Raw genomic sequence first — 22,343 nt, 5'->3', positions numbered from 1 at the left:
GGCATATTGTTGAAGCTCATGATATGATTTTGGAAATGAGCTTCCACAATATTGAATACAATTTTAATTTCATTGTGTATTTGTGTCCCATGCCCCAGTTATTTGATAGATAACATGGTAGATTGATAACTTCACTACTTTGATAATTATCTGGTAGCATTAGCTCTGCTGCCCGTGGCATGGTAAATGTAGCAATTATCTGGGACACAATGACTGACATTGAGCTGCTGCTAGTGTTTTTTTGCATGAACTCAAACGATATCTGCATTAATTGCTTCCTTATTCAATAATATATAATTATGTTATGTACCAGGGGTCCAAAAAAATTATCACATTAATAGTAGGGCTGTCAATCCATCTTTCTTTCCTGATTTATCTCTTGATAATCTATCAGGCGATCAAAATTTGCTGAAAAAACAGAAAAAAAACAAATTAAGATATTTTAATTCAATGGACATTGAAAGATTGTGACAGATGAGTGCTCATCTGTCACAATCTGAGAGATGATGGTTCCCCTATTCCACAGGGGAGCTCCCACGCTAGAGGCTGCTCCTGGGAGTTCACAACTTTGTCGATAGAAGTTCTTCAAACCAGGGAATCAAATTCACTACGAGTCCGCATGGTCCGCCAGAACTCACTGAACTCACTGTCCCAAATAAGGTCTTAGAAATGTAGCGGGAACACAACCCTGGAGTGGAGGAGCGTTAACAGCCCTAATTAAAACATTAACCAAACTATATCCAATCACAGAATCACCTCATTGATCTGTCATTCATAGATTGTGGGTTGTGGTTGATGGCTTTATGGTTTGTGAATAGACGATTAACGACGGGCCATGTCCCATGGATATACAAGGTAGGAGTGATCCCCCAGGACAGACATGAGAGCTCCTGACCCGTTTTCCCCCTCCTCTCCCCCAGGACAGACCTGAGAGGTTCTGACCCCAGGTCAGACCTGAGAGGTTCTGACCCCAGGACAGCCCTGATAGGTCCTGACCCTACGCCCCAGGACAGACCTGAGAGGTTCTGGGCCAGCTCGGTTCTCTTGTGGCACAGCGTGAGGTTCTGCAGCATGTCATCCACCTCCTCCTGAGCCTCCTTGGCACCGCGGCCCTTCAGCAGGGAGTAGAAGAGGATGTGCTCTGCTACCGTCATGCTAACACAGACACACAAGTGTGGAAAATCCAGTATTAATTAATAATTATTAATAACAGCTGCCCCGTCACCGTAATGCTAGTGCACGGTAATTGGTCAGTTCCTTGGCTTTAAGGCCAGGAGGGAAAATAGACTCCACCCATTCAGTTAGCTTGGAGGAATTGAAGTAAATCAATGGACAAAACTTGTACATTTCGTAATTCTTTCTCATTGTAGGAGTTGGGACTTGATGACTGCCACTTCGTACAGCGTGATAGTGGAACAGTAAGGAACTGGGACTGATGGGACTACGGAGCTCCTTCACAGACATTTAAGTTGACGTTAAATGTTGATCTGACCGATAGAATACACTGTTGTAACCTCAGTCTCCAAGATGTTTATTGATTTCTGGAGCAGCTTCAGCAGATCGACACTGAGAACAGCAAGTAAAAAATCTGGAGACTTAGGCCCAATCCCATTTCCACCCCTCCCGCTTCCCCTTGCCCCTCAATACAGAGGGGTAAAATGTTCTTCTAAGAAATGAGACACCCCTCCATTACGTCGCGTCATCATCGCTTGAGGCTCGCGGACTGCTACGTCAACAGAGGCCAAGAGTAGGCAAGTTTCTGAATGATAACAACTAGTAATAATAATAATAACAATATCAGTCTTGTATAGCGCATTTCTAGTACCCAATGCGCTTCACAATATAAAAAATAAAGTAAAAGGCCTCAGAAAAAAAAAAAAAAAAAAAAGGATTCATGACAGCTGCCAAATTTGCTGGCCGGCTTTTCCTCAAAGCAATCCCTTTAAAGTGTGGTCCTTTGGAAGCTTCATTTCAAGGGCTACGTAGCCCTACGTCTTGGCCCTAGCCCTTAACCCAAATGAGAATTGGGACAGCCCTACCCCTACAAAAACAAGGGGGAGGGGTAAGGGGAAGGGGTAAGGGGTGGAAATGGGATTGGGCCTTAGGCAGGAAGAGTGAGGCAAAATCGACAATGCCCCTTCCTTCTTATGTCTCCACAAATGATGTATCTATGAGGACCTACAGCAATATTATTATAATAGTTGATCATACATTTCCAATATAAAACGGGCCGCAATTGACAAGAAGGTTCTCCATGGAGAACCTTGGATGTGGATGTGTTTTATTAAAACACATCCAATACCACGGAATGCCCAGCTGGCACAAATTCGCAACCAAAAACAGTGGTTACCGCCAATATATTACTCATAGACTACTGTTAGATTTAAACAGCAAAGATAGAGACATGTTAGAAGTCAACAACAACATAATTTATTGCAGCAATTTAAAATTCCAAAATCACATGCGCAGCCGAAATGTACCGATCAATCGCCACGTCACAAAGCATATAATAAAATTGAATGATTCCATTGCTCTTGTGTGGGAGGTCACTTTCGAGCTGCACTTGCTGTCTCCCTCTGATTTTAATTCAACCATTTTGGTTAAAATGTCCTCATATTGATCAATGACAGAAGACATAGGCTACTGTAGACATGAATCATGCTGAGACCAGCGGGTGTCGGATAATTTCTGCAGGCGGTTTTTGTTGCGATTGTTTGCATTAAGCACTGTAGGCGCTTCGGTGAGGCTGTGATGAAGTTCACTATTTATTGGACCGTGTCTAGACAGTAATGAACATCTCTGACCATAGTTTATCGCGTTTGTAGTCTACACTCAGTGAGACGTGTCTTCATTCATAAAAAAAATTAAAACATTCGGGAGTACGCAATAATACAAATTATTCTAAAGAGGTCTAGACTCCGTGCGCAGCCCCGCCTTCTCCAGTGAACCAAGAAAGCCTGCACCGTGACGACCGGGGTTTGACCCCCTCGGTTTTACACAGGAAACTTGAGATAAGAAGGTGAAATCACTGGGCGTGCATTCAGGATTAGGGCCGATACATATGTCGGCCTAGGCCTAATCAATTGTGTTTTAATATCTTTAGCATTCAAAATATTGCAGTCTATTCTTTTCGTAGGCTACTCTGCTGTTGACCTTGATGGGGAGATATTTTAACGCTTTTTAACCCCATTTTCCTGCGACATTCCTGCGTCTCCCTCAGTACGGAGCCCATTTCAGCACTGTGTCAGTAGACAGTTACAATCCTACGAACGTCGTGAGTGCAGTGAACGCGCGTTCATGTTAAGAGGAGTTTTGGGAAACGCTCCAAAGAAATTCACGATGGTTCGCAAGATCCATCGTGAGAATGATCGTAATCGAAGATCCATCTTTATCGGGAAACGAGGCCCTGGTCAATGTACCGGGGTCAATGTACCCTAAAACGTACGATATTAAGATTGTTTTCATGCTAAAAATCATGCAATATCAACAGTACAATTCAGGGGTGAACGAGACGCCACATATCTGAATCTAGGTAGGAATAATAGAGATCTTTAATCAGAAGCTCTCAGTAAGGGCCTACAGCCGGGGTCTTACTCCTTGAAGAGGATGTTGTGCTGGGGACACATGCCCAGGGATAGGCGGATGGTGTCCATGTCCGTGTGGATGTCCCTCCCATAGATGGTGGCAGTCCCCGAGGTGGGAGGAAACATGCCAGTCAGGATAGACCTACGGTAGAGAGAGGAAAGAGAAAGAGAGCGAGAGAGGGAGAAAGTGAGAGAGGGAGAGGGAGAGAGAGCAAGAGTAAGTGACAGTGAGCACATCAGCCATCCTTTTGTAGGTAAAAAATGGTCATTGCATCTTGAGGAGACCGGAATGAAAAAAATAAAATTAAAAGTATATTTAGAAAAATGTTAGTTTACCACACTTTTTTCATTTGAATTTATTTTAAATGGTTCTTACAAAGAAGAAGCCATGACACAAAAGTGTATTAAAGAGATCTGGGATCAGTCAAGGACACTATTTAAAAAAAGCCCTCATGGAACACATCTGTCATTGAACAGAGCATAGTAGAATGAGTGTAAAGGCCCCTCACTGGCTGCGTTTCCATCCCCCTGCATTTATGCGAATTTTTGAAGTATCGAATCACTGATGTTACACACTGGCATGGTGTAGGGGAACCTTCCAATGACAATAGAGGGGCTTAATTGCAGCCTACTATGAATTGAAAGCCGCCTGTATGAGCTGGATTTACAATTCTATATGCAGCACTTCTGCAAAGATCCACGTAGCGACTTAGAGACACGACGTGGATCTTGGCAGAGCTGCGTGCATTTTTATACTTCCACATCACATTATGAGGTTCATAGTGTCCATGAACCGACAGCAATATAATTTCCTGAGTAGCAGAATCTGCTACGTTGAAAATATGTTGAAAAATCTTTAAAAAGCACTGCTGAAAAGCACGGATGTATCACGACTAACTGATAATTCAGTGTCTTTGCTAGTGAATGCAAGCGTGTGTGTGTGTAGGTGCATGCATACTTGTGTGCGTGTACATATGTGTGCGTGGGCAGCCTAGATGGGGGTGATCTGTGTGTCCTGACCGTGTGCATGGCCTGCTTGTTGGTGGTCTACGTGTCCTGTGTGTGGCCTAAATCGTGGTAGTCTGTGTTGGCCTGTGTGTGTGTGTGTGTGTGGCCTACATCGTGGTGGTCTGTGTTGGCCTGTGTGTGTGTATGGCCTATATGGTGGTGGTCTGTGTTGGCCTGTGTGTATGTGTGGCCTATATGGGGTTGCTCTGCGTGGGCCTTTGTGTGTGTGGGCAGCCTACATGGTGGTGGTCTTCCCAGCCCCGTTGTGGCCCAGGAAGGCGGTGATCTGGCTCTCGTAGAAGCTGAGACTCAAGCCGTCCACGGCGGGCGGGGACCCAGAGCCGAACTTCTTCACCAGGTCTCGAATACACACCCCCTCCACCAGGCCGTCTGGCTCGGCATCGAAGAAGGACTGCCCTGGGACAAGCACGTGAAGATGTAAACTCAAATAGCAGAGAGAGTTGATAGAGGGCAGTTCCAGGGTCAGTGCTGTTCCAGGGTCAGTTTTAAAAGCTACACTGCTGGACTAAGACTCACTCCCTGCTTTAGGTAATACTTAACTCCTAAAGTTCAGAATTTATTCAAATAACTGAACATCATTGTGACAATGAGACAAAAAGCGGTTTACAACGTTTGCAGTTGATAAAATGCAAGAAGGCAAATAGGCAACATTTTGAAGTGTGCCAATATAACGTGATACATGGATTGGACCAAACTAAGCTTGGATGATTATACATTACTTTTGACAGGTAGATTGTACTCTATTCTTCTTTGAATAAAAACCTATAGGGGGACAAAATATGTGTAAAGCATAGCAGCATGGTCTGCTGTAGTATACAGATAGATCTTACAAACTCAAATAGTTGTATCTTTTAAAGTAAATTTAAAATTGTCATGGATGAATAATATAATTGTAACCTCTTAAATCCATGATGGTGGAGATTTGCCACAAGAGGGCACTGTTTTCTAACATAAATTGTGTTTCCTTCACAACCACCCCTTGATTTCTGTTCTTGCTGTTTAATTTTGTGTTCATAAACATTATTGTGCAAAGGATGATCCTTTAAATGTATTCTCTTTTGCTGTGAAATAACTTGACAGTCGAGCACAAAGGTTATGGGAAAAAAATGTTGTTGTAATCTTTGATTACAGCAGTTGATTTAACAATTGAATATATGGTTTACTTTATATTTCATTCACTGCTACTATAGCCACAAAAAATGAATTGAAAAATGAATAAATTTTTCTTTCTGACCATGAAGAAATTGCTTGAATGTTTATTTTTCTTATCATTACAAGGCATTTTGTAATGATAAGAATTACTCATTTTTAAAAGGGACAATGCACATCAATTGACAATTTTAGTTTACACTTAAAATGCAAATTTGCCAAAAAAGAGTTAGCAAAAAAGCTCATTTTCATCTGTAGTCCCTTGGCAGGTCAACACATCATCACATCATAAATCATGCAAAGGTCATATGGGACTCAAAGACCAAACTAAAGGGTATTGTAGGAGGACACTTGAACATTCAAAGTATTATTTCAAAACAAGATCAGGTTCAACACCTATTAACAGACTCCAATCTAGATTACTTATGTTTGACTGAAACGTGGCTTAACTGTAATATCCCAACACATATGCTTGATGTACCAGGTTATGTATGCTTTAGGAAAGATAGATTGATGGGTGGGGGGGGGGTGGAATAATGATTTATATAAGAGAGCGTTTTAAATGTGTTAAATGTGAAATTAATCTGGACACACCTTTGGAGTGTATTGCTATTAATGTTGTGTTGTCAACAAAAATGCAATTCAATATTGTAGCCCTATATAACCCTCCCTCACATGGTGCCTCATTTTACCACGATCGAGACAAACTACTTAAACAACTAAATTGTAGCTGTGAAACTACATTTTTGGGAGACTATAATATAAACTGGTTGCACAAAGGCAGCAAGCGAAATTAAAAACAATCTATTCAAAGCATAATTTTCAGCAAACGATCAAAGGACCAACGCGACTAACTAAAGTCAGCAAAACCCTCATTGACTTTGTATTTTTGAGAGAGAAAATATACATACAAATAAATAAATAAGTGCAGTACAAAGAAGTGAAGTACTTAGGATGAGGTAGATCATCTATTGATGCATGCAGTTTTGGTTGTTTTAATCCATCTTTTAAATTTTATTTTAAATGATAGAAAGCTGGCGCATTCCCTAAGTTCAGTAGGACAGTTCCAGTAATTTGAGGGCCGTACTGAGAAGACTGTTTGGCCAAACTTTCTACGTCTATACTGTTTAATACAGTCTCCCCTGGTGGCTGCCCTAGTTGCCCTGCCACTGCTGTTTTTCTGCTGTATAAACTCACCCAGTGGTGGAGGTGCAAGCCAATATAAAATTTTGAAAATGAGACAGTAATCTAGATAATGTAAAAAACTTTTTAAGTTGTACTTATTTATGATATGGCAGTGTTGATAGCTGATACGTTTTTAATCTAATGTTTTTAAGATTTGCTTCTAAAGGGTTTCTATTGGTTTCAGACTTGTCATGTTTTCTTGGGACCAACTTATGAAACAGTATGATATGTAAGAAAAGATCATGGCATGCATAAAGAGTTTGGCTGCCTCTGTTGTTAAAATGGCCTTATGTGTTTAAAATTAGCCTGATTACATTTGATGGTAGCCAGTTTTTTAACATGTTTTTTAAAAGTTAAATTAGAATCTAAAATGATACCAAGGTATTTAAAATCAGACAAAACCAGTTTTTGGCCTTCAATCAGATCATCAACTTGCTGTGTACTAGATCTCTGAGAGAAGAACATACAGACTGTTTTGTTAATGTTCAGATGTAGACATGACCTTTTTAGCCAGTCCAAAACATGGACCAGTGCTTCAGTCAGTTTAGTTGCAGCCTGCTGTTTGCTTTTTGCGAGCACATAGAGAACTGTATCATCTGCATACATTTGTATATTCACAGAGGGAAAGACTGAAGGTAAGTCATTTATGAACAGGCTAAACAAGACAGGGCCCAATACTGACCCCTGTGGTACACCAATATTACAGTCAAGGTATGAGGAGTGAGAATTACCAATGCATACAATTTGTTTCCTGTTAGTTAAGCATGACTCCATCCATTTTATGGCATCGGCTGAGAAATTAAAATAAGATAATATTGCTAGCCCATCCGACGCCATCGACACCGTGCCTTCCCCCATCGCTGATGCTGGCTTGGCGAGGAACTGCCACCCCCCTCCTCTGCACTCCCCAATCGACGATGACCCCCAGCCTAATCTCTCCCATAGCCACAGCAACAACTCCAGCTCCACTGTCTCCTCCCTTTGCAATTTTCCAGCTGAATTTAAGAAACTGGAATATGTTGGCATCAAACTTGCATCTGTGTCAATAAAAGCATTGCCACATCATGGCCACAGGCGGATAACACCCAAGCGCAGGGCATCCCAGCCCCCTCCCTCCCCCCCGTACTGATAGTAGTCCTAAGTATTACTGAGACAAAAAAGGGTTCAGCCGTAGACACAGTATAAAGGAAGTTTCACGTAATCTGCTGAACCCAAGGTTGCCTACGTCAAAACATGGCAACTTTTGCATTCCTGCTGTAACCACTAAGAGAGTAAACAAAGGGATACTTAGACACACTGCTAACCTCACAAATCTCACACCTATTGCCTCCAAACCAAAAACAACCTTAAAGCCTATCAACAACACCATCAGGATGGGTCTACTTAATGTTAGGTCTCTTAATAACAAATCATTTTTAGTTAATGATTTTATTACCACTTCTAAACTGGATTTTATGTTTTTAACTGAAACATGGCTGGAACAAAATAACAGTGCAACCGTTCTGATAGAGACAACTCCTCCCAACTATAACTTTTTTGATGCATGTAGAGCTGGAAAAAGAGGTGGAGGGGTTGCTGCTGTATTTAAAAATGTATTTCAGGGGAAACAGATGTTATTTGGTGATTTTCCATCATTCATATATCTTAGTGCTGAATTGAAATGCTCCCCCAGAGTTCTCCTATTAATTATTTACAGGCCACCCACATACTCTGCAAATTTTTTCAATGACTTCACAGAATTATTGTCTAGCATCTCCACAGAATATGACTGTCTAGTTATAACTGACTTAAATTTTCATACTGATGATTTGAATGACAAGGGTGCAAAAAAACTTTTTACCATTTTGGACATATTTGAACTGTCTCAACATGTGAAAGAGGCTACTCATTGTAAGGGGCACACTCTAGACCTGGTTATCACAAAGGGCCTCAATGTTTCTGATCTCTCTGTGACTGATCCTTCCTTGTCTGACCACTTTTGTGTTTTCTTTAACATATCTTTTATTCCCGGCAGACAGACAAAATCAAATACTGTCAAAAAACGGTATATCAATGAAGATTGTAATTTACTTTTTAAAAAGGCCATCTCCTTGCTACCACCTCTTAACCCATGTTCTGCTGATGATCTTGTAGAAAACTTTAATATGAAAATTTTGAAATAGATGTCATAGATGTCATTGCACCTCATAAGGTTAAAACGATTTCTGGAAAGCAAAAGGCACCCTGGAGAAAAGCTGCTTCTGTAACAGCACAGAAAAAAGAATGCAGGAAGGTTGAACACATCTAGCGTAGAACAAAACTTCATATTCACCATGATATCTATAAAGAGAGCCTTCGTGCCTACAATTTAGACTTAAAAAGTGCTAGCGAAACATTACTCTCCAATATCATCAAAACCAATACTAATAATGCAAAAACCCTATTTGCAACTGTTGACAGACTGACCAACCTCCCAACACAAATTCCACCTGATCTCGATTCCACGCAGAAATGCAATGAGTTTGTAGCTTTTTATACTGATAAAATTGAAGGCATCAGACGCGCCATCAATATCTCCACTTCAAACAAAAATGTTGGACTACCACCCTGTTCAGGCAAAAGTAACGTGGCATGGATGGCATGCTTTAATGTTAGATTCTAAAACTCTTGTGGAAACTGTGATACAACTAAAGCCATCCACCTGTTGCCTTGATACTTTGCCTACCAACCTCTTTAAGAATGTTTTTGACTGCCTAGCAATAGACATATTGCAGATAGTTAACAACTCTCTCCAGTCTGGCAATTTCCCAAAAGCTTTGAAAACTACAGCTTTTATTAACAACTACAGACTAATATCAAATCTACCCTTCATAAGTAAAATTATTGAGAAAGTTGTCCTCCACCAACTTAATCACTTCCTGGCATCAACTGGTTGCTATGACACCTTCCAATCAGGATTTCAACCCCTGCACAGCACTGACACCGCCCTTATTAAAGTTGTAAATGACATCCGTCTTAACACAGACTCTGGTAAAACCTCAATACTACTGCTACAAGACCTCAGTGCTGCATTCGACACTGTAGACAATACAATACTTTCGGACAGGTTAGAAAACTGGGTGGGGCTTTTAGGCCCAGTCTTAAATTGGTTCAGGTCCTACCTACAAAATAGGAACTACTTTGTTTCCATTGGCGACTTTGTATCAGAATCAACCAACGTGACATGTGGAGTCCCACAAGGTTCGATCTTAGGACCCTCTTTATTCAACATCTACATGCTCCCACTAGGGCAAATCATGCAAAATAACAATATTGACCATCATTGCTATGCTGATGACACGCAAATCTATGTATCGCTATCACCAAATGACTATCGGCCCATAGATCTGCTGTGCCAGTGTATTGAGCAAGTGAAAGACTGGATGTCCCGAAATTTCCTTCAACTAAATGAGGACAAAACAGAGATAATTGTATTTGGTTCTTAAACGGAAAGGCTTAAAGTAACCCAACACCTTCCACTCTCTGTCCCTGAAAACCTCAATCAAAGCCAGAAATCTAGAGGTTATCATGGATTCAGATTTACATTTCGACAGTCACATCAAATCAGTTACAAAATCTGCATATTATCACCTTAAAAATGTAGCAAGACTTAGAGGGCTCATGTCCACCAAAGACTTACAAAAACTTGTACATGCCTTTATCACTAGTAAGCAGAGATGTGGACTCGAGTCACATGACTTGGACTCGAGTCAGACTCGAGTCATGATTTTGATGACTTCAGACTCAACTTGACAAAATTACGCATGACTTGCGCCTCGACTTAGACTTGAGTGCTATTGACTTGAGACTTGACTCAGACTTTGCCTCTTTGACTTGGAATGACTCGACATGTCTTGAGTCAAAACATTTATTGTTTTAGATATCTAACCTATTTCCCGCCTAGAGGGCTAGACACCCAAGACGCATTCACTTCCATGAAGATGAAAAAAAAAACAGCGAGCGAAGACAAATCTATACTTCAATAATATCAAAACGAAATTTCGATATTGTTTATACTTTATTCAGAATAACAGTTTTAGTTTCATATTGGCTTCGTTTCAGTTAGTCTCATTGATTTACGTGGACGCTGGAGGTGAGGACGTTCAGCAGTGTTACCAGATTGGGCGTTTTTTACCGCCCTATTTGGCTACATTTTGAGGACGTTCAGGCAGTATTGACAGATTAGGCGGCTTTCCCAGCCTATTGGGATACTTTTAACAACATAAGACTTCGGCGCATGCGCATATCATAACACATTTGAAGACAGAAACAATGATCATATTATAACTGTATTGATAAGAAAAGACTGTACATTAGAGTGATATGTTGAAATTATGATCAATAGCCTAATAATGACATTATTAGGTAAAAATACATGGTGACTTGTTCCAAGACTTGAAAAAGTTTGGGACTTGGACTTGGACTCGACTTGGCTTTGGTGTGACTTTGACTTGGACTCGACTTGCCTTTCCCTGTCTTGACTTGGGACTCGACTCGGACTTGACTGCTAAGACTTGGGACTTACTTGGGACTTGCCAAACAGTGACTTTGTCCCATCTCTGCTAGTAAGCTTGATTACTGCAATGGTCTCCTTACAGGTCTCCCAAAACAAACTCTAAGGAAGCTTCAGCTTGTTCAGAATGCTGCTGCTAGAGTTCTAACAAAGACCAAAAAATTTGAACATATTACACCAATTCTTAAATCGTTACATTGGCTTCCTGTAGGTCAGAGAATTGATTTTAAAATCATGTTGCTAACCTATAAATCCCTACATGGTTTAGGCCCAAAATATTTAACTGATATGCTTCCACTACATAAGCCTTCTAGACCACTAAGATCTTCTGAGACCAATCTGTTATTTATCCCCAGAGTAAACACGAAACATGGGAAAGCAGGATTTAGTTATTATGCAACAAATAGCTGGAATAAACTCCCTGAGGATTTAAGACTTGCCCCAACTCTGAGCACCTTTAAAAGAAGACTGAAGACTTTTATGTTTGTTTTGGCTTTCTGCTAAATGTTAAATACACTGCACTTTCTAAAAAGCTTTTTTAACTTTGCCTTTATTTTCTATTTTATTACTAAAATGCCTTTTTAACTTTCATTTTTGCTCATTTCTTTGCATATGTTTTCTTTTACTTATCTATTATTTTATTATTTTGTATGACAATGTTTATATGTGAAGCTCTTTGAGTCTGCCTTGTGTATGAAAAGTGCTACATAAATAAAGTTGCCTTGCCTTGCCTAAAAGTGTCTGATGACTGACAGTCAGTCAAAAGCCTTCTTAAGGTCCAAAAACACTGCACCTACTATACCACCCCCATCTAATTTTGACTTGATGTTTTCAAGGAGGAAGCAGTTTGCTGTCTCTGTAGAGTGGTTTGTGCGAAAACCTGGAAAAGTACTATGCCTAACTGATAGGTTGATCAGACGATCAATGGGGCTAGCAAGGGCATCCCTATGTGATTTTAAAAATGTGGTATCCAACCCATACAAATCCTTTGCTTTTGAGTTCCTTAGGGAGGTTATCATTTTTATCACCTCTGATTCAGATATTTCCTTTATTTCAAAGATAGGTTTAGCATCATGAATTGGGATAGATGGCACAGTTTCAGTCACGATTCCTTGAGTCAGTTCATCGACTGACTTTATAAAGAAAAAATTAAATGTACTTGCCATCATATCATTATCTTGAGTTAATATTCTATACACTTTGAGTTCAAGTGAAGTTGTTCTCTGTTCCTTATTCCTACCAGTTAATTTATTAAGATTTCTCCATATAAGTTTCCCATTTACTTGTGCTTTTTTTTTATCAGAATTAATGATTCTGATATAACATGCATGTACTTATCGAAACCCAGAATATGACCACCCATGCCTTTGACTTGATGTTTACACTTTAAAGTTTAAACACACTGATACTGTGCGATACTGTGGATTTTTTTGATACTGTAATCAAATAAACAATACTAAATCCGGGGCTTAACTTTCATAACTAACTTTTCAGCTTTCAAAGAGACAAATTAAAAAAAGCTTGTAAGAAGGAAATTAAACTAAATTAAATTTCTTAAGAAATATGTAAGAAGTTCTTAAAGTTTAGAACATCCTGTCTGCTTTGCACTCTTAGATGTGAAACACAGTCGCGGTTTGATACAGAGCCCGGATGTGTTTGAAAGACCTTGGATGAGATCAGAAGTTTGGAATGCCACTCAGGGTGAAGAGGGCTGAAATGCTCCTGTCACTTATTAACCTAGCTCAGAGGAAGGAGAGATGTTGCCAGCACATTGTGTGTGTGTGTGTGTGTGTGTGTGTGTGTGTGTGTGTGTGTGTGTGTGTGTGTGTGTGTGTGTGTGTGTGTGTGTATTTGTGCACACTTATGTGTTCTGACATGCCACTGAATGCAAACACACCCAGGGGCATTGGGTTCCCATACAGTGAATGTGATTGGAAGGGGGTAGGAACCAATGTTCTCACAGAGTCAAAATACGAACATTGAAAAGTACATTTAATAATGACAAGAGAATGAATGATGAGTGTGGGTTTTGGTGAGACATTACCTACTATTTGAAATATAAAAGTTTATATGAAATATACTGTAGATGATGGTGGATTGAATGAGCAGTCAGCTGCACTGAGGCAATGTTGAGTATTGCGTGTTGAGTGACTGAGAGAGGATTACAAATGAACCTTCTGATGTTCTGTTGGTGTTTCTTAGGGCCGTGTTCAAGCACCTATCAGTGGCTTGGGTTAAAAAGGTGTTCTATCGTGAATATTATAACTATATTATATCTACCATTGGCTTCCTTTCTCTCTTTCCTCTCCCCAGTCGTGCGGCCCCGGGGCCCCTTTTCCATCGGGTCCCGCCCGTCCACATGCTCACGGGAGCCTGGCTCCCCAGGGGACTGGGCCGGGCCCTGGGGCCTCTCCTGCCCGGACTCTTTGCTGGGGTGGCTGAAGCTCTTCTGTGCCGGAGGACCTGAGGAGCCAGCAGGGAGGGAAACGTCACTCTCTTCGGCAATGTCCAACGGCTATTTAGATAGCATCCATTTTGAAAAAAACTAACAAACATCAAAACGTAAGCTCTAAAGTAACAAAGTCACAAGAGAATCAGGGGTTGTCTCATCACAATTATGCAAAACAAATAAGGTCAGAAGATGAAAGTTTACCTGGCCTTTGTGTCACACTAGTCACCCAGTAAGATGGAAGAACTGGGAAATAAAATGGCCGACCAATTCCATACTGTCCTGTAGAAGTAAAAGAAAACCACAAAGTCAACAACAACCTTTTTATAAAAATCGATATTGAATCGATATATATTATTATATTTTCAAGTGGCAGGTATTATTGCAGGTTTCGTTGCAAAACACAACGTCTCTAGTGCCTGAAGGTGGGAGATGAAGGCATATCAGCAACTTCTATTTTTGAAATCATCAAGGGTTTAATACCATTTATTTATTAATTAATTACTGCTTCTTTAGTGTTGTCTTGATAGAAGTAAAATTGTCAGTTGTGGATTGTTTTTGACAAAACATAAGCAGGGTACAGAGCCCGGGAGCTGACATTGGAGTTCTTTTTTTATGAAGCACACGTGCGTTTTATTACTCGCACACACGCTTTAAGTAAGGCTGACGTGTAAAGTATTCTGCACTTCGGCATGCAGTCCACAGTTTCCTATGGAGCCTAACCCTCCACACACACCGGTGTGTTGAACAGATCAGAACAACAGATCTGTTGAACAGATCAGAACATCAGATCAGAACTTCAGATCACAACATCAAACAGCCCCAAAGTCCTGAGGTTCTCCAAGTTGACAAACTAACAACAACGCCATCAATATTACTTAAGGACACAAGTATCTCCCAACATTTCAAACATGAACCAAAACAAAACTGGATTAAACCAAACAGGTGGGACATGTTTGCTTCTATGAAATAGAGCCCCTAAGTGAATGAGAGTTTCGGTTCAGATTTTGAGGTGTCTCGTTAATTCAGAAAAACAGAGCAGAATTTATTTTCCAGGTGAGTGCTTAACGCTTCTGGACATGGCACTGTCTGATCAATGAAATAGCATACCAGTGGGTGTGTTAAGCCTACACACCCTTTAGTAAAGTGTGCATGCGTCTAACTTAAAGCGCACATGCGGTTTAAGAAGAAAATACTCACCTCCTGGGCTCCGTAGTTTCCCAGACTACAACCCTCAGGGGCTCTGAGCCTTAGCACACTTCAGCACTGAACCAAACCATGAACAAAGTCACCCAGATGTTTTCATGTATCCATCAAACCCTCTACACTGTGACCCCTCACCTGTCTGACTACTAACCTCCATAACGACCCCACCTCAGTCCACACCGCCAAACTGTTGCTTAACAACTGCTTTGCCTGCCTATATATATTCTTTGTGTCTTTAGTAAACCCATTACGTATGTACGTACATTCTGTGTCCGTGTTCTCTTTGTAGTGCATTAGGATCCCCTCCACCCCAGAATGTTAACCATTTGTGTCTGCCAGTCACTCCATTGCAGCAGGTGATGTGTTTCTGTCGGTGATGCAGTGTGTGCTGACCAGGGAAGACGTGGTCCAGGTACCAGGCCAGCACAGAGTACAGCAGCGTGTCCAGGCTCATCATTCCTATGGAGGACAGGAAGGAGAACTCGTCCCCCTCCAGGGGGCTGGTGCCCATGTTGTCCCACTGCAGGCCCACGCCCTGCTCCTCATAGCGGGACAGGTACTCTGTGCCCAGGCCAAACGCCACCTGGGACAGAAGGCTCTGTCGGAACACACACAGGGAGGAGGTTAGAGCAGGTTAGTGGAGAAGGAAAGAGCATTAGCCTTGCATTAACAGTAAGTAACAGTTACTAAGTAGCAGACAAATTGGCTATGAATAGCGCAATTTATATATTATGTTGTGACCAAGCTAATAGTAAATATCCAACCATAGTAACATCCAGTTTCGGATGAAGCTTATTTAATATAAATGCATCTACAGATTCACGAAAATAAATGTATTACTTTGACCAGGACTTGGCCATCCACTTTAACATACACTGACCTGCCTTATAAAGGTGATTCCCAGGTTCCTTGGCCAATTTCATCAACCATTTAATTGTTTCCACACTAGCCAAACAGTACATTTATATTTTCCCAACAGACATAGGAGCTGAGGACATCCCTTTTTAGTTCTTTAGTTCTTTAATTCTAGCAATCTTGACTTTTATTGTTCCTGTTATATGATTTCCTGTTAAGCACTATATAATTATATATTAACTATATATAAATATGTATACTTTATACAGTATGTTCTTGTTAAGCACAAGCTGTTTGCTGTTTGCTCAAAATGATCGGAATGCAAGTCCATCTCAGATTGTTATTTTCCCACTCCATCGGGTATTCATCTGGAGCCGAGAGCCCCTGGTCCAGACACCTACCACCAGGATCTTCATGTCGCGGGTGACGCGGTCCTGCCAGGCGAAGCAGAGCAGGTGGGGCAGGTAGAGGGCCAGGTGGAGCACGCCGCTGCACGCCGCCGCCACGTTGGCCTGGTTGAAGAACACGCTCAGCAGGAAGCACTGCGCCAGGGTGGCCATGGAGAAGCTCAGCAGGAAGAGGAAGACGATGAGGGGGTCGCTGTAGTGCAGCACCCGACCTCCCTGGGGAGCAGGATGGAGGTGGATTGAGGGTTATAGGAGCAGGGTGGGGGTGGGGTGAGGGGCATGGGTGCGGGAGAGGGAGTATCAGGGACATACAGCGTTGACAATGTTTAATAGTAAAACATGGTGTTGCTTTTCTTATTCAATGCTGGACTTAAGAAGTGCTCGTGTTCGTTTACCGCATCGACTACTGCAGCCCATATGTAGGGCAACATGGGGAGACGCTCACTAAGTCGTACCAAGACCTATTCCTAACTGTTAAGTGGACGGATGTAGCGTCAACACTACACTTGTAAAGGAAAACTAAACCTCATGTTTAAGCTGGCCCCACCCCCGTCAAGTTTTAGAACATGCGTTCTCTTCAACTTCTGATAGACACTTTTGTCAAAGGCACACCTCATGCCATCTACTATGACTCACTTACCTGCTTCTATTGACAGTCCTGTGCATACAAGGCATAAAAGCTTAATATATACATAAAATATAGAAATAAAATAGAAGAAGGTTTATCTTGAATGGTGTGCACACAAGACAGAACGCTGTGTGAACTCCAGAAGGCTCCACCAGGGGTCCTCAGAGCAGCGTTAAAGCCTGAGAGAAGGTCTCATATGAGGCTGATCATTGAACCGGGGACCTGCTTGATGTCATGCAATCACAATGTGCCTTAATGCATTTATGTGTCCTGATAACAAACTCACATGACCCTATCAATACTGTTTTAGATTGAACCAGGAAGCGCTATAATAATTAACTAGCATCAGCGCACTGCACAAGTTTAAATAATATATGCAAACTAAGGACGTGAGGTTGTGATGGTTGTTCAGCAATCACACAGCAATAAGAGTTAAAGGAAAATAAAGCCCTTTTGTTGAAGTTATTTCAGATGAAATGTGTTGAAGTTGGTTACATTGTAGTGCTATGGATTGATCCTGCTTCAAACTTTATTAAATTAAGTTAGAATGTTTTAAAAACATAGGATAATAAGTAAAAATGCATTAATTGTTACTCGCAGTGTTTGGTAACAAATGTAGTGTCAATCAGGTGATTTGGCCTTGAAGGAAACGTACATAGCTCCATAGCTAACAAGGGTTAGTGGACATATATAGCTCCATAGCTAATGCGTTAGTGGACATATATCGCTCCATTGCTCAAACAAGGGTTAGTGGACATAAACAGCTCGGTAGCTCCAAAAGGGTTAGTGGACATATATAGCTCCACAGCTATAACAAGGGTTAGTGGACATATATAGCTCCACAGCTATAACAAGGGTTAGTGGACATATATAGCTCCATAGCTATAACAAGGGTTAGTGAACATATATAGCTCCACAGCTATAACAAGGGTTAGTGGACATATATAGCTCCATAGCTATAACAAGGGTTAGTGGACATATATAGCTCCACAGCTATAACAAGGGTTAGTGGACATATATAGCTCCACAGCTGTAACAAGGGTTAGTGGACATATATAGCTCCACAGCTATAACAAGGGTTAGTGGACATATATAGCTCCATAGCTATAACAAGGGTTAGTGGACATATATAGCTCCATAGCTATAACAAGGGTTAGTGGACATATATAGCTCCATAGCTATAACAAGGGTTAGTGGACATATATAGCTCCACAGCTATAACAAGGGTTAGTGGACATATATAGCTCCATAGCTATAACAAGGGTTAGTGGACATATATAGCTCCACAGCTATAACAAGGGTTAGTGAACATATATAGCTCCACAGCTATAACAAGGGTTAGTGGATATATATAGCTCCACAGCTATAACAAGGGTTAGTGGACATATATAGCTCCACAGCTATAACAAGGGTTAGTGGACATATATAGCTCCACAGCTATAACAAGGGTTAGTGGACATATATAGCTCCACAGCTATAACAAGGGTTAGTGGACATATATAGCTCCATAGCTCAAACAAGGTCTTGTTTGAGCCCCCCCCCCCCTTCACAACTCACCATGATGACGGCGGTTAGGAGGGCGGTGCTGGTCGTCATGGTGAGGAAGCCGTCGACGAACCAGGTGCACCAGATGACCCCGTTGGTGACCCCGGCCGCCTTCAGGGTCTCCTTGAGGCGTAGCTCCTTCTCCAGCACGATGCTCTTCACCGTCATGGAGACGGAGAACACCCAGGCCAGCACCGCCAGCACGGGGAAGCAGCGGCTCAGAGTCAGCATGAACCTGGAGGCAGAGGAGGCTCAGGGTCAGAGGAGGCTCAGAGTCAGCATGAACCTGGAGGCAGAGGAGGCTCAGGGTCCGCATGAACCTGGAGGCAGAGGAGGCTCAGGGTCAGCGTGAACCTGGAGGCAGAGGAGGCTCAGGGTCAGAGGAGGCTAAGGGTGAGCATGAACCTGGAGGCAGAGGAGGCTCAGGGTCAGAGGAGGCTCAGAGTCAGCATGAACCTGGAGGCAGAGGAGGCTCAGGGTCAGCATGAACCTCGAGGCCAAACACAGAGGAGGCTCAGGGTCAGCATGAGGCTGGAGGCCAAACACAGAGGAGGCTCAGGGTCAGCATGAGGCTGGAGGCCAAACACAGAGGAGGCTCAGGGTCAGCATGAGGCTGGAGGCCAAACACAGAGGAGGCTCAGGGTCAGAGAAGGCTCAGGGTCAGCATGAACCTTGAGGCAGAGGAGGCTCAGGGTCAGAGGAGGCTCAGGGTCAGCATGAACCTGGGGATGGAGGAGGCTCAGGGTCAGCATGAGGCTGGAGGCCAAACACAGAGGAGGCTCAGCATGAGACTGGAGACCAAGGCCAAATACGGATATGAGTTTATGACAGTAACATTTCAAAAAGCCTTTAACTTGACACCAATACAAATAAGAATTCCTAATAGGGATAAGCAGTCATCTTTACATATTTATGCAAAAATGCCCCTCGTGTTTACTTTATACTCACTTATCTGCTTTGTGAGCATATATCTGCAAATGTGTGTGTGCGTGTGTTTGTGTGTCTGTCTGTGTGTGTGTGTGTGTCTGTGCGTGTGTGTCCATGTGTCACTCACAGGTCGTCCACATAGCAGGGATAGGGCATCTGCTGCAGGTACACACCCACGGGCCGCGCCCCGCCGGCGTGGGTGTGGATGACCCCGTGCTCGATGATGTCCTGGAGGTAGGCGAAGCCGCCCCAGACGTAGCGCAGGTCGTCCATGGGGTCCGCCCGGGGGCCCGGGTCCCAGTACCTGGGTCAGAACACGGTCACGGGGTAGAGAGAGCGCCTCCCTACGTCATGTCAACCATTTGCACTTCACTTTTCTGTTGTTTTATTGTCTATGCAATGTGTTTTTCGTATCCTTCTTTATTTAATTGTGTTCATTCATATCATTTTTTTAATTGAAATTGAATTGTATCAAACAATTATCAATGATTTGTCAAAATATTTTTGCCCCTGATTTACCAAGCTGACGTGATTAATCGGACTGCGTTAAAACCTAAACAAGCGTCATTATTTTCATTCTGACCTGTCTTTGATCTTATTGGTGCGTTCCACTGCGTCGATGTCCATGCGGATTTTGAACTTGACGTGAGGTGGGACCTTGCTGGTCCGGGGCTCCATGTCCAGGAAGACCAGCCCGGCCCAGAACTTGCCCTCCTCCAGCAGATCCAGGGCCCGGTGGGTGACCGTCTCCTCGTCCGGAACGGCCACAAACTTATCCAGGATCAGACACTGAGGAGAAGGAGAAGGAGAAGGAGAGAAGGATCACACATCACCAGGAGCAATCACATTACACATGTTCACATCTTGTTATTTGAAGTGTGAAATTTGAATATCTTTACGTTTGAAATGTAAATATCTTGAATAGAGCAGCGATTGTAATAGAAACAATTTGCTTTGATTAATAAAGTAATCTGAAATCTGAATAGATAATAACTATGCTATATACTATAAATATTGAAACTAGCAATATGTCTATAATCTATGTATATGAAATGACAGCATTCTTGTGCAAACATATGTGAAGGTTACTTTGAACATAACCTTTTCTATTCTCCAGCATAGTTTCAACATCTTTAGTTATGAAAATAATTGTGATAAGCCCAAAGCTACCTACACACACATGGCTGGCTGTGGGGAGGCCCATGTGTGTGTATCTCTGCGCTCCAGCACACAGCCCAAGTGGCTCTGAGAGCCAGCTTGCCCCCCTTTCACACTCATCTGCTTCCATGCGAGGCGTCCACCAGGGCAGGAAGGCCGTAGGGACACCCCCCTCCAACGGGCGGTTCAGAGTGAGTTCAGCAGCCACACTCATCTGCTGTGACCCCAGTCACAGCAGATGAGTGTGGTGATCAGTGGCCTCCCATCCCCACAAAGCGTGCCCACTCACGCCACACACGCACACACGCACACGCTTGCATCTTTGCCCTGGGTGACACTCCCAACGTTCGCTGTGCCCCCGGTGCATCTGATCCCACACAGGACAGGAACACAGACCGTCAGTCAGGGGCTGTTACTGAGCGGGGCTGAATGGCGCTGAGGAATCCCCCCAGCACACTGGGTGTTTTGTTTTCCCGCGCAGGCCTGCATGCCAGTGGCGCGCGGCTCTGCAGCCATCAGCCCTGCCGCCCCTTGTGGCTCTTTGTTGCTGCCCCATAGAGGAGGGCGACGGAGTGACAGCTGTAGCTAATCGGCCTCAATCGCTCCCGCTCTCTCTGTCACATTCAAGTGCTGTAAAAGCTTCGAGCCGCCGCATATAAACAAAACACCACACACACACACACACACACACACACACACACACGAAAAGTACCAGCCATCCGACCCAGCCAACCGCCCGCCCCCTCCCTCATCGGGCCTTTGCGTCGTTACGGGGTTACGGGGGACGTGAATCTATCTGTCCCTTCCAATGTATTGGCTCGTGTCTGTGAGGACCCTTGGGGAGAGGTGCGCCAGTGTTCAGGGCCCATACCCTCCACTCCATCAGCACCACACAAAAGAGGCCTTGACGGCTAGTTTGTTCCTCTTGCCTCAATCCCACCTGGGTGGAGGACAGAGAGCTGAAGGGGGGGGGACAAATTGGGCAGCCCAGGGACAGCTATCTAAATAGCAGAAAGAAGGTATTGCAAAGTGTTTTGGCAACCGTCTTTCCTTTTTTGGGGGGAATGTATTCAGGTTCAGCAGGGTGACAGGACGGAGCCAGAGCTCTGCTGGATTACTGGTTGAATAGCCCCGTCTCATGAGGGACCTAGACACCTCAGGTGGAACGCTGTTGGACACATTCTGTTCCCACTGTGAGCCTCCCCGAGAGGAGGCCAACGCACTGGAGGAGCTCCAGGAGAAAATGAAAAGAAATGAAAAAAAGTCTCAAATGAAACCAAGGTAATTGCTTCTTTTGGATTTCTTTCTTAGTTTTCTTGAAGGTCCACTCACATCGCCGTACTTGTTCAGCATGTGGACGACCCGGTCGGTGAGGTTGAAAACGTCCCTCCAGTCGAAGGGGACCATGCTGTCCGGTCGGTCGCGGGCCGGCCCGTTGTACAGGAAGTCAAGGATGTGATGGGAGGAGAAGGGCATGTCCTCCAGGGCTCGGTTGATGAAGCTCTTCACCTTGGGGTTACGGAGAGAGTCCTGTGTAAGAACACAGGGGAGAGAGGCCATGAGGTCAAACACTTAGCACAGTTTTTGTTTTTAATTGAACATGGATTTAGAGAGACCCTTGTTGTAGATTCAAGAGCTGCAGGCAGGGACCAGAACAGAGTGGAAGCCAGCAAGATGATTGAAACAAACA

General features: G+C 43.0%; 1 protein-coding gene across 1 annotated transcript in view; it reads right to left on the bottom strand.

Moving 5' to 3' along the window:
• LOC307088548 (retinal-specific phospholipid-transporting ATPase ABCA4-like) overlaps positions 1-22,343 on the bottom strand; it is a gene marked incomplete at its 5' end in the record, with an annotated part of 58,095 nt that overhangs the window by 21,556 nt on the left and 14,196 nt on the right. Inside the window, 11 exons of the mRNA XM_079754479.1 lie at positions 1,016-1,155; positions 3,595-3,726; positions 4,832-5,009; positions 13,759-13,941; positions 14,132-14,209; positions 15,527-15,731; positions 16,390-16,611; positions 18,581-18,803; positions 19,623-19,799; positions 20,079-20,284; positions 21,986-22,183. Coding sequence (XP_079610605.1) covers positions 1,016-1,155; positions 3,595-3,726; positions 4,832-5,009; positions 13,759-13,941; positions 14,132-14,209; positions 15,527-15,731; positions 16,390-16,611; positions 18,581-18,803; positions 19,623-19,799; positions 20,079-20,284; positions 21,986-22,183 — 1,942 coding nt within the window. The remainder of the gene's footprint in view (positions 1-1,015; positions 1,156-3,594; positions 3,727-4,831; positions 5,010-13,758; positions 13,942-14,131; positions 14,210-15,526; positions 15,732-16,389; positions 16,612-18,580; positions 18,804-19,622; positions 19,800-20,078; positions 20,285-21,985; positions 22,184-22,343) is intronic.

The sequence above is a fragment of the Pollachius pollachius genome (assembly GCF_949987615.1).
Source record: "Pollachius pollachius genome assembly, chromosome: 17".
Taxonomy (NCBI): Eukaryota; Metazoa; Chordata; class Actinopteri; order Gadiformes; family Gadidae; genus Pollachius; species Pollachius pollachius.
The sequence above is the reverse complement of the archived record's forward strand: the minus strand, read 5'-3'. Positions and strand labels throughout refer to the sequence as shown.